Source organism: Taudactylus pleione, unplaced genomic scaffold (assembly GCF_031769625.1).
Source record: "Taudactylus pleione unplaced genomic scaffold, aTauple2 ptg000502l, whole genome shotgun sequence".
Classification (NCBI taxonomy): Eukaryota; Metazoa; Chordata; class Amphibia; order Anura; family Myobatrachidae; genus Taudactylus; species Taudactylus pleione.
The window spans coordinates 2,831,743-2,853,558 of record NW_028284904.1 but is presented as its reverse complement, the minus strand read 5'-3'; the positions used below and the strand labels follow the sequence as shown (position 1 = coordinate 2,853,558).

Sequence of the window (21,816 nt, the reverse complement as noted above, 5' to 3'; positions counted from 1 at the left end):
CCTTTTCTCAGGTGCAGTCCCGGCTGTAACTCCCCCTGTGGGATTGCCACATCAGGTACCACCTATGCCCCCTCTATGGGTAGACATACTCTCTAACAGTACAAAGTCTGGCGGCTACCTCTACAGCCTTTCAAAATATGTTGCAAGGTGAGAAGCCCCTACCCAGTAAGACCACTAAGCGTCCTGTGTTATCTTCACAGTCTACTCAACTCTCAGATTCTGAGGTGTCATCTGAGGAGGCAGAAGATGCTGATCTCTCTAATACTTAGTCCCCGTCGGGGGAAGAAGCAGAGATTCAGGCAAATATTAATATACCTGTGTTGGTGCCACCAGTTAGATCTATCTTACAAATAGAAGATGATGAGACCGCCCCCAAATCAAAGCACCCGCTATTTAAACATCAAAAAGTAGCTTCAGCAGAATTTCCCCTCGCTGATAAACTAGTTGAGCAAATGGCAGCGACTTGGCAGATGCCTAGTAAGAGGTTTCAGCCCCAAAAACGCCTGACCTCTTGTTATCCTTTTCCTGCAGCTCATTGTGCAAGATGGGAGACTCCGCCAGCGGTAGATTCACATGTTACGTGTTTGATTAAAAGCGCTACATTACCTATCCCTACAGTTTTAAAGGAACCTACGGATAGAAAGATTGAAACTGGCCTTAAATCTGTGTCTGTCTGAGAGCTGGGCAGATCTTCGGAGCCTCTTCCTAGACGCACCGTTCCTGCTACCTCAGTGGCCGGACCTGTTGTCTCAGGGTCCCTGTCTTCACCCGGACCTGAGTCATGTCTTTTTGACATCCCTCTTGAGGTCTAAAGGGTTTTCTCGCTCTGTAGTCCAGACTATGCTCAGAGCGCGTAAGCTGGCCTCTGCCAGGGTTTACCATAGAGTGTGGCATACCTACTTCCAATGGTGTGATGCCAGAAGCTATGACCCTCATTTGTTTTGGGTCTCTAGAGTCCTGGCCTTCCTGCAAGCTGGATTGGATCTTGGACTCCCCCTTACTTCGCTGAAGGTACACGTCTCTGCTCTGTCCATTTGGTTCCAGTGTAGAATTGCTTCACTGCCGTATGTCCACGTCTTCCTTCAAGGTGTCCTCCGCATACAACCTCCCATTGTCCCTCCTGTGGCTCTGTGGGATTTGTCAGTGATTCTTCAGCCCTTACAGGGCACTCCGTTTGAACCTTTGGAATCTGTGGATGTCAAGTGGCTCACAGCGAAGACTCTTTTACTTCTGGCTATGGCGTCCGCCTGAAGGGTATCGGATTTAGGGGACCTCTCATGTTGCTCCCCATTTCTAATCTTCCATCAGGACAGGGCTGTTCTTCGGCCTCGCTCTGGTTTCCTTCCCAAAGTGGTTACTCTTTTCCCTATTAATGAGTAAATCGTAGTCCCGGCCTTCCAATCACCAGACCTCACCGTAGGTGAGGCCTCCTTGTATGTGGTCCGTGCTCTCAGGATCTACGTGGACCGTACCAGTTCTCTGAGGAAAACAGACTCCCTATTTGTGCTCTATGGACTTCACAAGAAGGGCTGGCCAGCCAATAAGCAGACATTGGCTAGATGGCTTTGCATGATTATCTCACAAGTTTACACGCAGGCAGGCCTTCCTGCACCAGCTGCTGTCACTGCTCATTCCAATCGCTCTGTGGGTCCCTCGTGGGCAGCTTGCTGTGGCGCCTCAGCTGAACAGCTTTGTAAGGCGGCGACGTGGTCTTCTGTTCACCCCTCTCTATGCCTTCGATACATTTGCCTCTCAGGATGCTTCCTTCGGGCACCGGGTTCTCCTCTCAGCTCAGGAGCATCCCCACCCTTGAATAACTGCTTTGGGACATCCCCAAGGTCTCCCTGTGGAGCCCTATGGACCATGAAGAAGAAAATGAGAGTTATGGTAAAACTTACCTTTGTTAACTCTCTTTCTTCGAAGTCCATAGGGTCCACAGGGCCCACAGGGCACCCACCCTGACGCACCTGGCTTCTATGGGCTATGTTTCCTGGTCACCTGTTTCCTGTCTCCTTCTGTGTGAGAATGTGATTCTTGTGTTTACCAGTCTTCCTTCTCTCCTCTCCTCCTCCAGCCTTAGGCTTGTCACGAACTGAAGTGCCTCTAGCTCGGGGGTGGAGTATAGGGGGAAGGACTGTTGCATCATGGGAGCAAAGCTTTAACTGTTCGGTGCCCGGTCCTCAACCACCACCTACACCCCAAGGTCTCCCACTGGACCCTATGGACTTCGAAGAAAGAGAGTTAACAAATTTAAGTTTTACCACAACTCTCATTTTTATTAATACTCACAAAAAAAAGTTTACAACTCCACGGGTGTTTTAAATATCGGGACAACCACTGCAGTGGTGAACCCCAAATTAACCCTAGGTGATAAATACCATGGATTGTTTTTACAGCTAATTCTTATTTTTATTAATATTTTTTATTCCCATATTTTATTGTTATGTGCATTTGACATATTTCAGTGTTTGTAATAAATAATACTTATTCCTATATAGCGCTCCTTCTAATCAGTTACCTTTATTTGTATAGTGCTGTCATTAGAGTTTGAATCCAACCAGATAACTTATTTAGATTCCGTTAAACACTGTACAACTCTAATCAACCAATCAGATTCTGCAGCTCAGTTTGTTGTGCAGGGTAGGAAATGGAGGCAAGCAATTGATTGGTTGTTATGGGTTACAATATAATTAAATATCTCACCAATGTACACAACAGTGCTATTATAAAGACTAGAGTTGCTCCCAAAGGATGGATGAGGTGGATGAACGCTGTCCACTTACCTGCAGTGGCGGGCTGGGCCGGGGGGCAGGGTGCCATGTACCCCCCGGGCCACAGCGCCATGCGGGCTGCGGGCAGTCTGTGTCTCTGTGACACAAGCGGCACCGCGTGTGTAGCGCTGACCGGACGGAGTTCGGTCAGCGCTACACTGACACCAGCTCCGGCAGTTGTGTGTTTGTTTTTTATCAGCAGCCACTAGCTGCTGCCGCACCCACTGCAGGAGCCGCTCCATCTTCCAGCTCCCGCAGTGGGTAATGGGAGAGGCGTCACGACGTCATATGACGTCTCTCCCATAATGCAGAGCGGCCTGGCCCGGGAGGACAGACGGAGGAGCGGATGGCGGCGGCGGGAGATTCAGGTAAGTGTTTTTTTTGTTTTTTTTTAATTACGTGTGTCTACGGGGGGGGGGGGGAGGAGGTTGGCACTACAAGGGGGAGACCACTACTGGGGGCACTACAAGGGGGGGGACTACTACTACTGGGGGCACTACAAGGGGGGGCTACTACTACTGGGGGAACTACAAGGGGGGAACTACTACTACTGGGGGCACTACAAGGGGGGGGCCACCACTACTGGGGGCACTACAAGGGGGGGCTACTACTACTGGGAGAACTACAAGGGGGGGAACTATTACTACTGGGGGCACTACAAGGGGGGGACTACTACTACTGGGGGCACTACAAGGGGGGGTGACTACTACTACTGGGGGCACAAAAAGGGGGGGACTACTACAAGGGGGGGCTACTACTACTGGGGGAACTACAAGGGGGGAACTACTACTACTGGGGGCACTACAAGGGGGGGACTACTACTACTGGGGGCACTACAAGGGGGAGCTACTACTACTAACTGGGGGAACTACTACTACTGGGGGCACTACAAGGGGGGACTACTACTACTGGGGACTACTACAAGGGGGGGCTACTACTACTGGGGGAACTACAAGGGGGGGAACTACTACTACTGGGGGCACTACAAGGGGGGAACTACTACTACTGGGGGCACTACAAGGGGGGGGGACTACTACTTGGGGCACTACAAGGGGGGGACTACCACTAGGGGCACTACAAGGGGAGGGTACTACTACTAGGGGCACTGTATAGGGAGGAGGGGACTACTACTAGGGGCACTACATAGGGGGAGGGGACTACCACTGGGGGCACTGCATCGAGGGACCACTGCTGGGGGTTCTATATAAGGGGCAATACTGGGGGTACTGCATAGGGGGGAGACTACAACTGGGGCCACTATTTAAGGGGCACTGCATAAGGGTTACCACTATTGGGGGCACTGCATGGGGGGTGGACTGCTACTGGGGGCACTATATAAGGGGCACTGCATAGGGGGTACCACTATTGGTGGCACTATATAAGGGGCTTACTACTGGGGGCACAAGGGGCACTGCACAGGGGGGACCACTACTGGAGGCACTATATAAGGTGCTTTCTACTGGGGCACAAGGGGCACTGTACAGGCGGGACCACTACTGGGGGCATTGTATAAGGGGCACTGCATAGCGGGGATCACTACTGGGAGCACTACTGGAGGCCTGCATAAGGGGTTCCTCTCCTGGGGCACAGGGGGGCACTGCATATGGGCACTACGACAGGGGGCTGCCCCTAATCTTTATTTTTACTTTACATTAATCCCATATGGACCTGCCTCCTCCCTGGAATACTTGAGGGGGGGCGCCGTAGCACGTACGTTCTTCAGGCACCCTGGCTACACGCTACTCCTCTGCCAGGGCCGCCTGCATGCATTTGCCCCCCAGGCTACAAGTTGCCAGCCAGCCCCTGCTTACCTGTATCCCTCTGTGCACTGACAGGAGTACCCGTTCACCTCATCTACGCAGTGGGCGTTGTTCTGGCAGCGATGGTCCTTGCAGTCGTCGTAATTGAGGCTACAGTTATCTCCTACGTATCCCGGGGCACATTCACATCTAGGGAGACGAGACACGGAGGTCACTTTCCTACAGTGCCAGTGTTATGACCGCGTCATCTACCAGTCACCAACTGGTAACGCCATCCATCTATTTAAAGCCGTCCCGGCAATTACACACAGTGGAGGCTGCTCTACTGTGAGACGGCCCAACATTCAGTCTATCAATTCACTAACAAGTGACAACACTGAGGCATGAGGCACTAGGTAAAGTAGAACATCCCTAGGTCTTTATACAGTAGAGGTCTCACTGTGGGCACCATCCAGCCTGGAGATGTGCTTGTCATTAGTACGGTACTTACTTCGGACCCTCTGTGTTTGCGACACATCTGGAGTCCGGGTGACAAGGATTGAGCTCCGCCGAGCAATAGTCCAGCAGCTGCTCACAGTATTTTCCTACGGAACAGAGGATGGAGAGAAGCAGGTTCCGGTGAGGAAAAGCCAAATGAACACTTTAAAGGATCACTGACCCTAAAATACTTTCCTTATAAGAAAGCGCTATTGGCATTAATAACAGATGTACAAATGCTGAAAAGCATCGGACACTTATTAAAAATCAAGACGACTAAAACAGAACAATAGTGGGAGCATTTTACCCAATGCATAGCAGACTTCCTGTTTGTTTCATACTAAGAAACAGCTGATAGCAGAGAACAATCGCTTGCACCCTGGTTGCATATTCTGCAATACACCCTGCAAGCTGTATATACTTGGCTATACGGTTATTTTTTCTAGGGGAATGGGGGATCTTGATTTAATAAAAGACACTGCAAAATAGAAAACAGCATTGTCTTGAGGCCAAACTGTGAAACTAATATGACATCCAGGAATGATTACCTGTGTATTGCGCTGAGCACAGACACGTATAGGTGTTTATTCCATCTACGCAGGTGCCGTTATTGGCGCAGTCGCCGTACTTGCACTCGTCTCTGTTGACTGCGCACGTCGGTCCTTCGAATCCCTCGGCGCACGAGCATCTGATTGGTCAGAGGTTACAATCATTACTCACACTGCAGAATGAGTAGCGAGACTGAGCTGTAACGTGTGTTTAGTTTCCGGGTGGCTTAAAAGGGGCGCTAATGCGGCAGTAAGCCAGGGCAAGTTTTCAAGACATTACATCCATTCATATAATATGCCATGAAAACTTGCACACCTTTTCTGAATGGTTATGCACTAAAGATAACTCCTTATGTGTTATCGTATTGCTTTTCTCATTTCCAAAGTACTTTCCCTGTCTCATCTATTTTATGGAGACAGGCTGCGATGCCTCGTAATAACACTGACCAGGAAACAATGCTCTTTACACATAGAAGAGATAAGCTCTTTCCTGAAGAGTTAGATGTACAATATTTATCACCGTAGAATCACATTTCTTATTACTACCAGGGTTCTCAGCTTATGTGTAAGGGAAGCAGTCTAAATGTTACTCTATCGGGGCGGCTTCATGTATCTGGGAAGTTACAGCCGGGCTCCTTTAACGAAGAGGGGAAAAAAGGCCATTTGTCCTGCGGCCTCCATCAGATTAGTAACAGAGGCTGCATACAAGCTCACATCTCATCCCCTCTGTATACCATGAAAACAAGTCGCCCCTTTGTCCTAAAGAGCGACCAAAATAACCCAAAATCGAGTAAAATGCAATATAATAATTTCACCCAAATCCTAACATAGAGCCCAATGGTAATACAGTAGAAACTCCAAAAGGTTTAATTTGCAACAGAAAATATTGTAAGCTCTTGAAGTATTTGAGATACAGTTGTCTTTTATGTATAATAAAGAGCATGGAGGCCCACTAATGTCACTTACATTCATTTGCCTGTTCATGTCTTGTCAGGGGACCTAAATAACTAGCTGTTCTTCCTTATGTGCTTATCAGAAATGCATATACATTATCAGGTTGTTGTGTTACAAAGAAACAAAGGTCTATTATGGAGCACTCTTGTAGCCTCATATCATACAAGATTAATTCAAATATAACTTTTATTATTAATTGAAGAGCAGCTGATTGTGCGTGATCAAGCCACGCAGGCGAAACGCGTGTCGGTCCCAGGGTACCCCACAACTGCGCAGTGTGGGGCACCCCCACACCCAGGTTGTATTTGGCTTTCTACTTCATGGCTTGTAAGAGTTCAGCACTGCTGTTTGCATAAAGGGAGACTTGGTGTATAGTATACACACATGATACTACCACAGACTGCCTGTTTAAACTATGATTAAGGGTTTCTCTGCACCATTTATATTAGAGCGACCTTTATGAAGCACACATAACTATCAGCAGAAGCTAAATGAATGTGTCAGTATTGAATCTCCTTTAAGCAATTATTTGTGTACTTTATTTATGAATGTAGCATTTTTTGCATAGATTAAAAATATTTTTATGCCGTGAAATAGGTATTGTCCAAACCTGATTGTATTATCACAGTCTTAAGGTGCCCATACACGGTGCCATGCACTGTGTAGGGCGACTGCCGATCTGTCGGCAGATGGATCGTGCTGTCACCGCCGGGAATCGTGCTGTCCACGCAGACCGCACGATATGCCAGCTCCCCCCTGCTTCATCTGAATGGGATCGTACATCGCATCCCAGATCAGATGGTTTTGCAGGAAGACCTGGGGATGCGATGGATGACCCCATGGGAGTGCGCACCACGATATCAGGCACGATATCGTGCCCATACACAGCACGATATAGCACCTATATATCGTGCTGTGTATGTGGGCCTTTACTGAACCTTTTTGATATAATATACAGGTTGAGTCTCCCATATCCAAATGCTTGGGACCAGGGGTATTTTGGATAACGGAATATTCCGTATTTTGGAATAATTGCATATCATAATGAGATATCTTGGGAATGGGACCCAAATCTGGTCTAGAAACTATGAAGTTCCTGTAATTTAACAGGCATATAAGTGACGATACTATCTAACGAAAAATTCTGCTGTTACTTGGGATACTTTACCCACCAACTCCTATCATCTCCTGTTCTCAGCCTAGTAGTGTTTTCATCCACTGCCCTATGCCCTGAAAGGTAAGACAGTGGATGAAGATATGAATATAAGGGTTACTGCAGAACACTGATCTCTCACTCCCCACCCGATGCCTTGGGTAAGGTGGGAAGCAGGAGAATCTAGTGTAGCTAGAAGTATCTATACACCCTGACATCCGTACTTTCTATACTATATGGTAACAATCTGATACAATTTGGTACGATTGTATTATTTCTTTCATGATATCCGTGGAGCCCACACAGGATTTTATGGTTATACTCTCAGAGTGATTACAATACCCTTGCATTCCTTGGTATATCTATCAATACGCTCCTACCACTATCCATCTGTAGCCCAGTACTCTCATCCGCTGCCCAATACGGGTAAGACAGCAGAGGACAGAAACAAACACCTGCAACCGTGATGTGATATAGACTGTTGTTTCCAAGGGTTACTGTGTAATACGGGTCTCTCACTACCTCTATACCGCAGAGCCTAGCATATTCACAGGTCTTCTATACCCTGGCTATCATTTCTTCTTTACTATAAGGTAATATATTTCATGTAAATGATTATTTGTTGCAGATATTATTGTTGATCTAGCCATAAGCAAAATACGCATTAATAAGAACTCACAATAAGACTGTGATTATTGTATCCTGGCTGTATTTTTATTTATTTGCTGTATTATACATGTATGTTGTAGGATATTGTCTGTAATATTCCACCGACCTTTTGTGTCATTCACACCTTATCCTCTTGTTTATAGTGTTTGTTCTGTAAGTCAATTTTAACGTATTCCAATGTAATAATAAAAGTTATATTTGAATTAATCTTGTACGATATGAGGCTACAAGATTGCTCCATAATAGAATCACATGGCCTTCGTTTCTTTGTGATACCATTATAGCTTATTTGTGAGTAAAGTTTAGCTAACTACGTCTAACATTAACAGTTATGTTTCATTTATTTATATAGTGTTTCAGGTGTAATAAGAGAGTGCACCCTTTATTAGTTTTTGTGTTGGGTTCCCTCTTCAACCCACATCCATTGTTTCACCCTTAAAGCTTACTCTGAACAGCACCACCACATTTCCAATATTTTGACAATGGTTCTCTAATATATAGTAAACTGGGAGTAGCCACATCCAACTTTTTTTTTCTCTTTTTCTATTATCTTTGAGGAATTTACGGTGTATATACCTGTGCGGTGTCTTCTTCCCCTAACTCTCTTTCCCCCTTTCCTGAAATGAATAGAGTTGTTGTGTTCTCTGCATGGGACAGGACACACTTCTGCCAAGCTCTCTACACTGGATACAAATATACCCACAGAGCAGCTATGTGTCATATCCAAGGGGGGTGAATAACATAAAAGCACAGCAGCTAGACGCACACGGAAACTACAATGAAAAAAGCAGCGCAGTTAAAAGACTTGCAAGAGGGTATATGCAAGATATAAAGATTAAAGTAATTTTATGGCACAGAATCCTATACAAGATATAGTAATAAAGTGCACGCTATATTAGTGAGGGGCCGAATGTGGACCTCCGAGCCAAAACCGACAGCCCTACATCCTTTGCTGCCACATGCAGGTTTGTTACTTATAGTGCCATGAGCTATATATGCTAAGCAGCGCTATTCAAAGCCACCTGGATATAAAGGGGCTTTAGTATCAGTATTTAATACATTTGTCACTTTAATTCCAGTGGCCTAAACGGTCGAAGACGCAGCGGCTTTTAAAAGCGTCGCTCACAATAGCTAGCACCAAGTCTTTTCTCTTAATAGATGTTTAAGTACAAGCTGTGTGCATGTGTTTATATTATCCGAGCCCGCGTACCCATGCGTCCAACACCCTCAGCCGTTATTCCGTAAAGACCAGTTAGCATTAAAAAAAATCCAACTAGAATGGAAACTGTTCGCTCTCCTGTAATTATTCTTACATACATCCACGCAGAAACACACAATGTAACACTGTATTACTCTTTTCTGCAATAAGGAATTGCACCTAGGGGTAAATTTATTATAGTTTGATTTTAAATCGATCTAAATCGATGTTGCGATGGAACCAAATCGCACATTTACTAACATGTAAAAATCAAGGTAAAAAATTGTCTGTTGGTAAATGTGCCATTTAGCCACTGAAACACAAAATCGATTTAGATTGATTAAAATCGACTTTTGTTAAATTTACCCCATGATCTGTAACCTTTCGTGTGTTTACCAAGGTAAACTGTGGAGCAATCGTTGCCTAGGCACACAAGGCACACAAGGGGTCGCTCCCCTAAAACTGAGGACCACCCTTCTTGCGTACACCTATCCTTGGGTCCACTGGGTAAGAGAATAGGGCTGTTAAACAGGGTTTAGAACATTGTCTGCCTCTTATTAACATTACAGGTTTTATCACGTTCCCGAAACCGCCTGTGCATTAATCTGAAATTGATTCTCTCTGTAAATTCCCCCAAAATAAAGGAAATAAAGGAAAAAGCCTCTCGGAAACATTTAAGCGCAGGTTGAAAGCTGTGAAGAGTAAATGGTTTGATTGAATGGCTTTGCAAACCCCAAAGGAAAATATAGGCCTATTGTAAGGATGCCTGGTTACCACGGCAACAGAACGAGAGGCTATTTAGTATTTATTTATTTTTTTTACATCTGGTAATTTTAGGCTCTTAGAAGCAGGTCTGGTCATTTCTGCCTCTTGATTCAACGTAATTTTCAAATAACCTAATTCTCCGGTCTCTCACTCACTCACTCTCCACTAAGATTTATTTTCGGCAACTAATTATCTTCTAGGGATGGGTGAGACGCAGCGACTAAGTGAAAAGTGGGTTTCCTATTTAGAAATGCCTGGACTTTAAAGTGGTAGTTGGGTGATGGTAGATGCTGTCAGTTTAGATGCATATGAAGTTAAAAGCAAATCATAGTAATTATAGCAGGAACTGAGGCACTATAGATAGAAGTAAAAAAAAAAATATATAATAATAATCACAATTTGGAATGTAAATATGTGAAGATACTGACAGCTCTTTATTAGTTCTCATCAATTTATTTTGTGTATGGAAGAGCGCTCGACAGATGGCGGCATAATGTACAGAGCAGGTTAATTGGGGGGGTTACAGAAATCTAAAAACAGTGTGGATAATCACCCTGCGCTTTTTTAAATTGCTAGGACCATTGTGTTCTTCAAATTGACTAAATTGTACTAAGAAATAAAAAATAGTTTGGAGACACAAAAAATGCGTCTAAACGAAGTTAGCAATCGCAGCACCTAGATCAAAAATGTAGTCACTGCGATCCGTGCAGAGCATTCTCTCATTAGGATTGTGCACCGATGCGCAAGGGGAGGATCCACAGCTATAGAAAACATTCTCCTGTTCTACGCAATCCAGCCGATGGGGCCTGGACTTCCCTCCCAACTTTTTCTGGCAAAACTGACACAGCTCCGTAACCGCGGCTTTTATAAAGTAATGGTGCGTACACACTAGACGATATGCTCCCTGAGCGATATCGTCTAGCGTGTCCCCGGCAGGGTGTGCTCAATGTTCATAACATTGAGCACACCCGCTGAACGATATCATTAACGATATCGTTCAGCGCCAGGCTCTCTTCCCCCATTCCCCAACATGCAGCAATCTGACGACATCGTGAGGTGGGCCTGCATGTTAACCCGATGAACGATGATGACGAACGACCCGCGGGAACGCGCGTCTTCGTTATCATTCATCGTTTTTGTGATAGAAATGGACGATAAAGTGGACGACTGAACGATAACGATATCGTTCAGTCGTCCACTTTAATCGCCCAGTGTGTACGCACCATAAGAGTGGGGGTCTTGTTAAGCACTTTAGGCCCGATTCAGACCTGCTCGCTAGGATGCGTTCCCACGCACGCATGTTTGCATTCTGCTCATGCATACGCATCGCAGTACACGTGTCTGCGAACCAGCCCATGCGATCGCGAAGCGTTAGCTCACTGCGCATAGCCACCTCACCAGAATGAGTGACAGGAGAAGCCATTTGTGGGTGGTGATAGAGGTTGGGCGCTGGGAACGGGGGAGTGGTGGGGCGAACGCAGGCGTGCCTGAGCGTCTTAACACTGTTTCAGAGGCGTGCATAATTAAGATGCAGTGTCATAGTACACGTCACTTGGCTGAATTTTACACTGAAGCGCTCACAGTGCTTGCGGTAGGGTATGGTCAACCACAAGTGCTGCGTGTGCATCCGATGGTATTTGATGGTACCGATGGTTGCATACACATCCTGGAGATGACATGCATTAGTGGGCGTCTTAATATAGGATAGTGGGCGTCTAAATACACACCATGATTGCACGCTAAGACATAGTTGGCGAACGAATGCCTTACCGTGCCATCGCGGGATTTGCATATGCTGGCTGCGTGCAAACGCATCTAGCGAGCAGGTCTGAATCGAGTCCACTGACCTGTAACTCACAGCATCACCTCTCTGGCAGGGCACACAACATGGCAGCTTCTGCCATATTTTAAGGGGTGATTGCAAAGTAAAGGAAGGGATCCGAGGAAAGAGACGATTGCTGGAGTCCTGCCACAGAAGAGGAAAGTGGAGGCTTCATAACAGGGTAATCTCAACTTTGAATGGAGTTCTTCTTTCACTGGAACCCAACAAAGCTTTCAGTAGAACAGGAGATGACACAGAACAAAAGCTGATACTTAAGTGGCGGAATTCTGGGTGGATTGTAGTTGGTGGAATATGGAAACCAGAAAGAAAACTGGGGAAGGGGTGAGATGTATCAAGCCTTGGAGAGAAATAAAGTGGAGAGAGATAAAGGACCAACCAATCAGCTCCTGTCATTTTTCAAACACAACCTGTAAAGTGACAGTTAGGAGCTGAATGGTTGGTATTTTATTTCTCTCCACGTTATTGCTCTCCAAGGTTTGATACATCTCCTCCTGAAATCTTTCTGCACACTTAGGGGCTGATTCTGGGCTGCACACAAAGTGGCTGTAGCCGACGGAATCCCAACTTATTACCTTTTGTTAATGCGAGAATCCGTAGGGCTAATGTGGGGGCTCGTGCGGCAGAAAGCGGAAGTCTGTTCCGCCCACTAACTTTGGGCCGGCCGCCGCACCCATCAGCATTAGCATTGGCACTTGCACAAGCCCCATGCTGGGTGCAAGAGATCCCTTCAGAAACAGATCTATCCGAGTACGGACACACACAAAAATGCGTACATTCGCATCTGCGCATGCAAAAACTCGCCACTCGCACCCGTGCACAGAGACCCTTCCGATTCATAACCAGCCCCATAGTGGAGAGATTGTGAAGATTATAGAGATACTAAACTTAGCAGGATTTCCGATACCCTAATGGGAGGAATACAATTCCCGATGTTCATCTACCTTCTGTTATGGAGGGAACACGCTCAGGGCCTGATTCAGACCCGGTCGCAAGCGCTGAGCGCTCGCAACCGGGTCAATGGGGGCCCAGTCGTGCACATGCGTGAGACCCGGCTAGCGATGGGCAATCCGTCGCTCCGGGTCTCGCACCAAAGGGGGCGAGCTGTCGATGTTGAGTGACAGCTCGCCCCGTTTGTTGGGCGGGCTGGGGGGGTGGCTGCCCAAACAGAGCCGAAAGCTCTCTGGGGCTTACGATGAACGAGACCCTACCACAAGGGTCTCGTCGCAAAAACGAGTGAGCTCCAGCCCGGCTCCGGCAGTGGGCGCAGCAGTCATAGAGAGTCTGTCTGACCCTCATTAGATGCCAAAACAAATACACTGGCGCCGGGTAGTATGGGTGTACTAGCCGGCGGCAGTGTTTGTTACTGTGTAGTGTGTCCTGGACCGTGGCCGGTGGCACCCCCTCCTCCGGTCCGATGGCGGCCCCCTAGATACGCCACTGCTATACGGTAATGTGTCAAATATGGTTTTCCGTTAACATCACTTGTGCTGTTAATGACAATAAAATATTCTATTCTATATAGAATTAAAGGCCTGAAGTATTTGAGCAGCACATGGCATCCTTACATGGTAATGATTACTAGGACTCTTTATAATATCATGCATCACGGATTATGCAACAACTGGTGATAGCGCTAAAGTGATGTATGTAGAATTGTGCCGGGGAGAGCTATGTGGAGATGACACTATCCGTCTGATTCAGGGGTGGGCACAGGTCCGAACTTTGGTAACTGGTCGATGTTTTGTATACTGCGCATGTGCCGACGAGTGCGGTGTGGAATTAGATGCAGTCTGATTGACAGCCAGCAACTATATGGGGGAGGTAACTTTGAGTGGCGACTAACACGCAGGTGTGTCACCACTGTTTTCGGGGCGTTTTGCAGCCAGCAAATGCGTCTCCAGGCGCAGTGGTTCTGGTCCCGGACTCTCAGTTGCAGTGGCGTAACTAGGGCAGGGCGAGAGGGGTGCGTGCCCTGGGCGCCGTGGGACCACGGTCCGGCCCGCCCTAGTTAGCCACAGTGTAGCGCCGACTGCAGTGAGTGCGGTCAGCGCTACACATTTACACAGGACCGGTGCTAGGCTTCCAGCGCCGGTACTGTGCTGCACACCTGAGCCCGTTCCCTCCCCCTGAGCGCTTGCCCAATAGCGCCAGGAGGCGGGCTCAGGCTGTGCATAACACACGCATCGCCGCCATCGCTGGTAGATAGACTCTCATTGACTGCTGCAGTACCCACTGCAAGAGCCAGACCCGTCCGGCTCCTGCAGTGGGTAATGGGACAGACGTCATGACATCATGACGTCTCTCCCATAATGCAGAGCGCGCCAGCCCGGGAGGACTGGCGGGGGGCGGCAGCGGTGTCGCGTACCGGAGCAGCAGCGTGGATTCAGGTAAGTATATTTTTAGGTATTTTTTTTTAAAACCTGTCTGCACTACTGGGTAGGGGGATGGCTACTACTGGGGGGACCTCTACTGGGGGTGGGGGCACAACGGGGGGGTGACTACTACTGGGGGCACCATTATTGGGAGGACTGGGGGGGCTATTACTGGGCGCACTTAATCGGGAGGGGGAACCTCAACTGGGGACCACTACTTGGGGGGGGGGGGACTACTACTGGGTGCATTATAAAAGGGGCCTACTACTAGGGGCACTGCACTGGGGGGACCACAACTGGGGGCAATAATAGGAAGGACCAATACAGGGGGCAATGGATAGGGGGGATCACTACTGGGAGCCTGCATCAGGGGGACCACTACTGGGGGCACTGCATGGGAGGGGGGGGAACTACTACTGGGGGCAATATAAAAGGGGCCTACTACTAGGGGCACTGCACTGGGGGGACCACTACTGGGGGCAATAACAGGAAGGACCACTACAGGGAGCACTGGATAGGGGGGGTCACTACTGGGGGCCTGCATCAGGGGGACCACTACTGGGGGCACTGCATGGGAGGGGGGTACTACTGCTGGGGGCACTATATAAGGGGCTTACTGATAGGGGCACTGCACTGGGGGGACTATAGAGGGCACTAGATAGGGGGGGGGTCATTACTGGGTGCCTGCATAAGGGGGACCACTACTGGGAAAACTGCATGGGGGGGGACTACTGCTGGGAGCACTATATAAAGGGCACTGCATAAGGGGGGGGGGACTACTACTGGGGGCACTATATAAAGGGCACTGCATAGGGGATACCACTACTGGGCGCCCTGCATTGTGGGGACTGCTACTGGGGGCACTGCATAAGGGGGAACACTACATAGGGCACTGCATTTTTTGGGGACCACTACTGGGGCCACTGAGTAAGGGGAACTAATTGGGGGCTGTATAAGGGGGACCACTACTGAGGATACTGTATAAGGGGCACTACTATGGGCCTGCATAAGAGGGACCACAACTGCATACTGGGGGTACTGTATAAGGGGTACTACTGGGGTTAAGGTGCATATGGATAGGAATGTTCAGCGTGAAAATAAAGGGGCGCGTCAGCATGACACGCCCCATTTTTAGGTGACCACACCCATTTTTCCAGCGCACGCACATATCGAGGTGTTAAGGGGGGGGTGCTCCCTTTTCAAATTTGCCCTGGGCTCCAAATACCCTAGTTACGCCACTGCTCAGTTGCAACGGACAGTCTGAGCAATCCTAACTGGATGGTGCAAATGATGTTCCAAATGTTCGTCCAATGCGGCGTCTTCGGATACAAGCGGTGGATCTGAGAAGCCGCCGATGGGCGTCTCTTTACAAAGGAGGGCTCCTGCGGCACCCAAGGATCTGCTCAGATACGTTGTGACCGAACCCACAGCAGAGACCCGATTTGAGCCCATCTCTAAATCAGGCCCTATATGTATTTGCATGTAAATAAATGTATAGTCATTTGCACCAAAGAAGATGACCTGGCACCCATTGTTTCCAGCAACTACTGTATGTTTGTATGTATCACCCGACCTGTCTCATCCATACAGTTTTCATGAACAAGGACCCTTGTTTGCTTATTCTAGCCCACATGATGCTACAAAATGGTGGGCTAATGTTGGCCAAAGTTGATTTTCAGGGACCCCTAACAGTCCATGTTTTCCAGATTTTCTAGCACAGTTTTCAGGTGTATGTATTACTAACTGACACATTTTTAAAGACCCACAGTGGGTCTCGAAAACATGAACTGTCTGAGATCCTTGAGGGCCGACATCGGCCACCACTGGTCCATGCGGTAGCCAGGTGGTCAGGCTGAGGGTAATACTGGCACAAACAACCCCTCCATCCCCCGATACAGAAGTGGACATAATTAAAACATTGGGCACAGTCTGAGACGCACTACGCATGCGTCCCGTTAGGGTTGTGCTAATGTACAATGGCGTGGCCGATGTCCACTCGATGGTGCAACTTTCAATGCACCACAGTGGACTAGAGCAGCAGCCGGTGGGTGCCTAAGTACGGTAGGAAGCCAATTGACTGCAGCATTAGAATAAATTTGCACCTCCGAAGTTCTTCTCTATACAGTAAATGGCCCAGAAAAAAATGGCTTCTCAGCCAAAAGAGAAACAAAACAAATTTACACAAAAAACAGCTTCCATATTGCCTCACCGCAATCAGAGGATCCGAGTTGTCAAAATCACACATTTCACAAGCTGTTTGCAAATTATACTGCCATTTTTAGAGGTGCTTAAACTAGGAACTAACTTTAAATGTTACCATAGAAACTCAACATAAAATGTTCTCCAAGGCCCTGAAATTTGAAAGAATCTTCATTAAATGCACCTACAGACAAATCCTTGACAACAATATCTGCAAACATCACAAAAGTGCAGCTTTTATTAGCTGATGTAGCCGCCACTTTCCTTCACCCGGGTGAGAGATAATAATAATAAGTGATTGAATGTATATATTCTTCTCGTTACCTTTCATTTCCATAGTATTTTATGAAACTTAGGGCCTGACTCAAAGCCGCTCGCAAAAAGCGAGCGCTCGCTCTGAATCAGGGCGGCCGCTTTATTTTTGTTGATCCGGCCTCCTGGCCGCTCGCTAAGCTTTAGCACAGCTTTAGCGAGCGGCCAGGTGATGGTCTCGACCATCGAGACCATCGGGCTTGCGACAAGACCCTTGTGGTAGGGTCTCGTCTGCCGCAAGCCCCAGTGAGCATCCGGCTCTAATAAAGCCGGAAGCTCACTACTGACATCACTCGTGATGTCAGTAGGGTCGCCCACAAACGGCAGGCGTTCCTTTAGGAACGCCTCCGTTTGTCCAGCCACCCCCCCTGCCCGCCTACAAAACGGGGCGAGCCGTCAATCAACATCGACAGCCGCCCCGTTTTGCAGCGAGCCCCGGAGCGAGTGATTTCGCGCTCGCTCCGGGGGTCTCGTGCGGGGCATCGACCCGCTTGCGAGCACATAGTGCTTGCGAGCGGGTCTGAATCAGGCCCTTAGTTCCCAAAGTTCTGTCTTCTCTGAAAGCACAAGCATGTTCCCTGCACTGTACACGAATATTATATACTTATTTATTAACAGTGACTTATATAGCGCCAGCTTATACTGTTGCGCGATTTACATTTGGGGAGCAAAATAGTAATAAAACAAGGCTGCTTGATAACAGACAGACAAAGAGGGCGGAGGACCCTGCTTGCAAGCTTACACTCTATAGGACAGATAAACTGAGTAGCCTGTTCCGTTATTTAAATGGTAAACAATATATAATCCTTTTAATCAAACAAGTACTTTCGCCAACGAAAGGTGGCAACCCCCAGGAAGGCCACATTCAGCAGATCTGATCATTCGGCAACAGAGCCAAATTCCCCGATCGTCAGGCCGGCCTGGTGACATCATGTGCATGCTGGTCCAATCACTGGGCAGATGTGACAGCCTGCACGGCTTTATAGTGTATAGGAAAATGCATCGTGCGAGTGAGCCGTTCCCATTATACTCACATGAAGCCGCTAGCGTCGTCCTTGGGGTAGCACACGCCTTGGTTGTCACAGGGGTTGCTGGAGCACACGTTCAGGGAGATCTCACAGTTTTTACCCTGGATAAATGACAACACAAGAAATATATATCATGCCATACAATGTGCTGTAACGTTGCGGCAAGTGTAGACTTATAATACAGGCTAATAAACCAATTGCGCCTGACGTGATAACACAAGACAAGTCTGGAAGGTGCGGATATGCCTGGCTCCCAGACCGTCCTTCTTAGGGATTTCTACAAATCGCAGTGTTCTGTGAAGACCCGGCAGCTAAAAATTGGCCTTATCCATCCGTGTCTCTGTTGTGTTACAGCTGCGCACACACAAAACCATTAAGCCTGGTAAAAAAAAAAAAAAACCGAGGCAATAATACCGCACAGAATACTTCATAATAGGTGCAACACAAGAGCACTGAGAGCTGGTTCTAAAAGCACCACTCTGATGCTCTATGTTAAGATAACATAGGATAATAAAGAATTCCAGTTTCCCGTAATGCTCCCTGCAACATCTTCTGCTATATCCGTAAGAGATGGATTCTAGAAGAATATTTTTTTTCTGTAAATAATAATAAAACATGTTTTTTTCCCGCTTAAACACTTTCTATACCACCTGTCACAGAATAGGAGGAGGAAGGTGAGGAGGGGGATTCTAAACGTTCACAACATGTAAAATATCAGGGGCTTAATTGTGCATCGTTTTAAAAACGTGTAATCAGAACCTTTTGTTCAATGGGTAATTTTCATTTTCTGGGAAATATATATGTATGTCGGTATGTATAGGTTATATATATGCAATTATGCATATATATTTTTAGTGTTTGCTGGATTATCGGGCACCTGTAAATTTAGTATTTCGGGCTGGCGTGCTTAGTGGTACCTCTTATATACATATTTATCTTATATTCGTTATGTCACTTACCCTCTAGTAATATTTTATTTGTCTATCCGTTCACAAAACCCATTAAATTCCAGCTCTGATCAGCCTAAGACCAAAATTGTTATTCTTTTATTGTGCCGGAGTCTAGATTAAATATGGCAGGAGGTTCAGGACGTAAGGCCTCGTTCACAGTTGTACGCTATGCCGGCTTTCGCAGCTGAGCGATTATCGGCCACCTGAGCACGCGTCCGAGTCCCACTGTGCATGCAGCAAGGCGCATTGCCGTAGTCGCAGGCGGCAAGTAATTATTCATAGTGTGATTGCCCGTCGGGGAGCGTTTTGGGATGGCTACGGGGAGTGTGTCGGCTCAAAATGCAGGTGTGACGCAACCATTCAAGGGGCGTGTCACATGCTGCGCCTGCGATCCCACATGCAAGACACATGGCTTTGGGGAGTCAGTTCCTGCGGCCATTCTGTGCAACCATAGAGTTACTCAGGACAGCTAACATTGAATGCTCTGCGACCAATGTGATGTCTTTGTACGCAGATGCTTGGCCGATGGGCGACCCAGTACATTTCCAGGCAGCTGCGATATTTGCTAAATTTTCGTACAGCAGCTGCGAACGGGATCGCAAAAGTGCTGGCAATCCTTCAAGTCCAGAACACTTCTTGCACTCACTGAGAGATACCGGGCCTGATTCAGAGATGGCGGGTAATGCAGCCGCAGTTGCAGTCGCTCTCGCAATATCATTTGCAGGAGAATGCAAAAGCTGTGAGACGCCCGCGTACAAACTCCCTGGCCTGTGTACATGAGATGGAGATTGTAAACACTCCAACATCGACGCACCATCGGCCGCACCATCGACATTTGCAGTAGCAGAGGGTCTAACCCAGCTACTGTACACAAACCTAAGAAAACATGGGCTCTGAGGCATTGGATTTGCGATTGGGAATGCAGCAGATGTAGCAGCAGAAGTAGCGTTCCCAGCCATGCCTATGGCGCTCCCATAATCGGCTCCTTTTTGCGTTTACCTTAGATCACCTCCCTGTCTTCATTGTGAAAAGCCCAAGGATCGCAAACTCCTTGTTAGTGATTCCATACGCAACTGTGAATGGCGTAGGACACTTGGTTGCGCAGTAAGGGATTTCTGGACTTTTGGCGCATGCGCAGTACTGAACAAATCGCTCAACTGCAGCGCTGAGTCCATCTCTGAAGCAACGCACGCAGTCTTCTCTCCTCATATTGGATTAAATATATTTCCATACTGTAGGTAGTCACCAGATCTATCGATAGATACATAGACAGACAGACAAAGAGATAGATATGAGTTAGATAGATAGATAGATATGAGATTGATAGATACTGTATTAGATAGATAGATAGATAGATAGATAGATAGATAGAATCGGTATGATTTACCGTCGGACGCATGTCTGGCGGTTGGAATCCCGCCACCAGCATTCCGGCAGCAGTGGAAATCCTGATCGTCCTCAGGTAAGTATTGTCTAACCTAATTCTACCCCCTAACCCTCCCTTAGGGGTGCCTAACCCTAACCTCCCCCCCCAGTACCTAACCCTAATCCCCCCTCTAAGTGCCTAACCCTAAGTCCCCCCCGGGAATCCTAAACCTAACCCTCCCCCCCGCGCGGCTATCCGCGCTCGGCGTCCCTTCGATCGGGATGCCTAATGACAGGCGTCGGCATATCGACGCCTGTCTGTAGACCCTTGCCGGGATATGACAGTTGGAAGCCGGCTGTTGGGATTAGGGTCCGCCGGCTTCCCGACTGCTTACTAGATAGATAGATAGATAGATAGATAGATAGATAGATAGATAGATAGATTCTGTGATCTGCCTAGCTCCTTAGCAATGAAATCAATTGAATGAACACTGGTCCAGCCCACAAAAATGGCTGCCTTCACGGCGTGTGGGTAAGTGCTGGGAAAACCTTAATAACCACTATACACAATAGATAAGCAGAAATACATTTTTCAGGGGGATCCATCCTTTGACCTTGGAACCCACATAAATAACACCATGTTCTCCTATATGCATTTAGGCGCCAACATCGCACCGTACCTTGAAGCCAGGTGGGCAGACACATTTGTAGTATTCTACGGCATCATTCTGGCAGCTGCCTTGGTTCTGGCAAGGGCTGGAGAGACACGGGTGACACTTGGCCTGGATACTCAAGCTTGGTGGCCCTAGAAAATCGTAGAACCAGAACAGAGAACATCAACATAAAATCTAAACACCACTCGGTATCACTATGGTGCAAAACGACGCGTACAGCTTCTATGTGACAGAAAACACGCGGCTGTACTCAGCTCAGCAATTGTGACATATATTCAGAGAATGCAATTTCCATAATGCGTTGGGAACGGGGGGGAAGAGAGGAATTGTTGGAAAGTGCTACATGGAAGGCAAGTAGTAAATCAGTTTTCTGTCTCTTTAACCCACAGGAGAAGCATAAATAAACCGACCCTAAAACAATTCGGGAAGGTCAGCGAGATGAAGCTTCAAGTACAATGCAGATGGACTCAGGGACAGATGGGAGAGGGTTTTGTGAGACCCCCATCATATCAGCACTGAAGGTCATTTTAATCAGCAGCAGAAAGGAGGACTGCAGAGGGTCCACGGGCTGCAAGGTTTTATGTACGTGATTGTAAAACAGTGAATATTGCATTGTAATATATCACTGTTACAGCCAGCACTTAAGTGCAGATCTTACGGCGAGCGGTGCCATGAATAAAGGGAACTCTAGATAGTGAAATGTAAGACTTCCATACGTTATAAACAAAGGGTATTCACGGGTCCTGACTTCCTGCAGAGACGGATATTGAGGGCTCCG

General features: G+C 47.5%; 1 protein-coding gene across 4 annotated transcripts in view; it reads right to left on the bottom strand.

The window, feature by feature from the left end:
* SLIT1 (slit guidance ligand 1) overlaps window positions 1-21,816 on the bottom strand; it is a 379,066-nt gene that overhangs the window by 15,478 nt on the left and 341,772 nt on the right. For all 4 annotated transcript variants that reach the window (XM_088449965.1, XM_088449966.1, XM_088449967.1 and 1 more), the window contains exons 27-31: window positions 21,045-21,169; window positions 18,056-18,150; window positions 5,557-5,696; window positions 5,022-5,115; window positions 4,583-4,720 (exon numbers count right to left, since the gene is read on the bottom strand). In XM_088449965.1, the coding sequence (XP_088306091.1) occupies window positions 4,583-4,720; window positions 5,022-5,115; window positions 5,557-5,696; window positions 18,056-18,150; window positions 21,045-21,169 (592 nt within the window). The remainder of the gene's footprint in view (window positions 1-4,582; window positions 4,721-5,021; window positions 5,116-5,556; window positions 5,697-18,055; window positions 18,151-21,044; window positions 21,170-21,816) is intronic.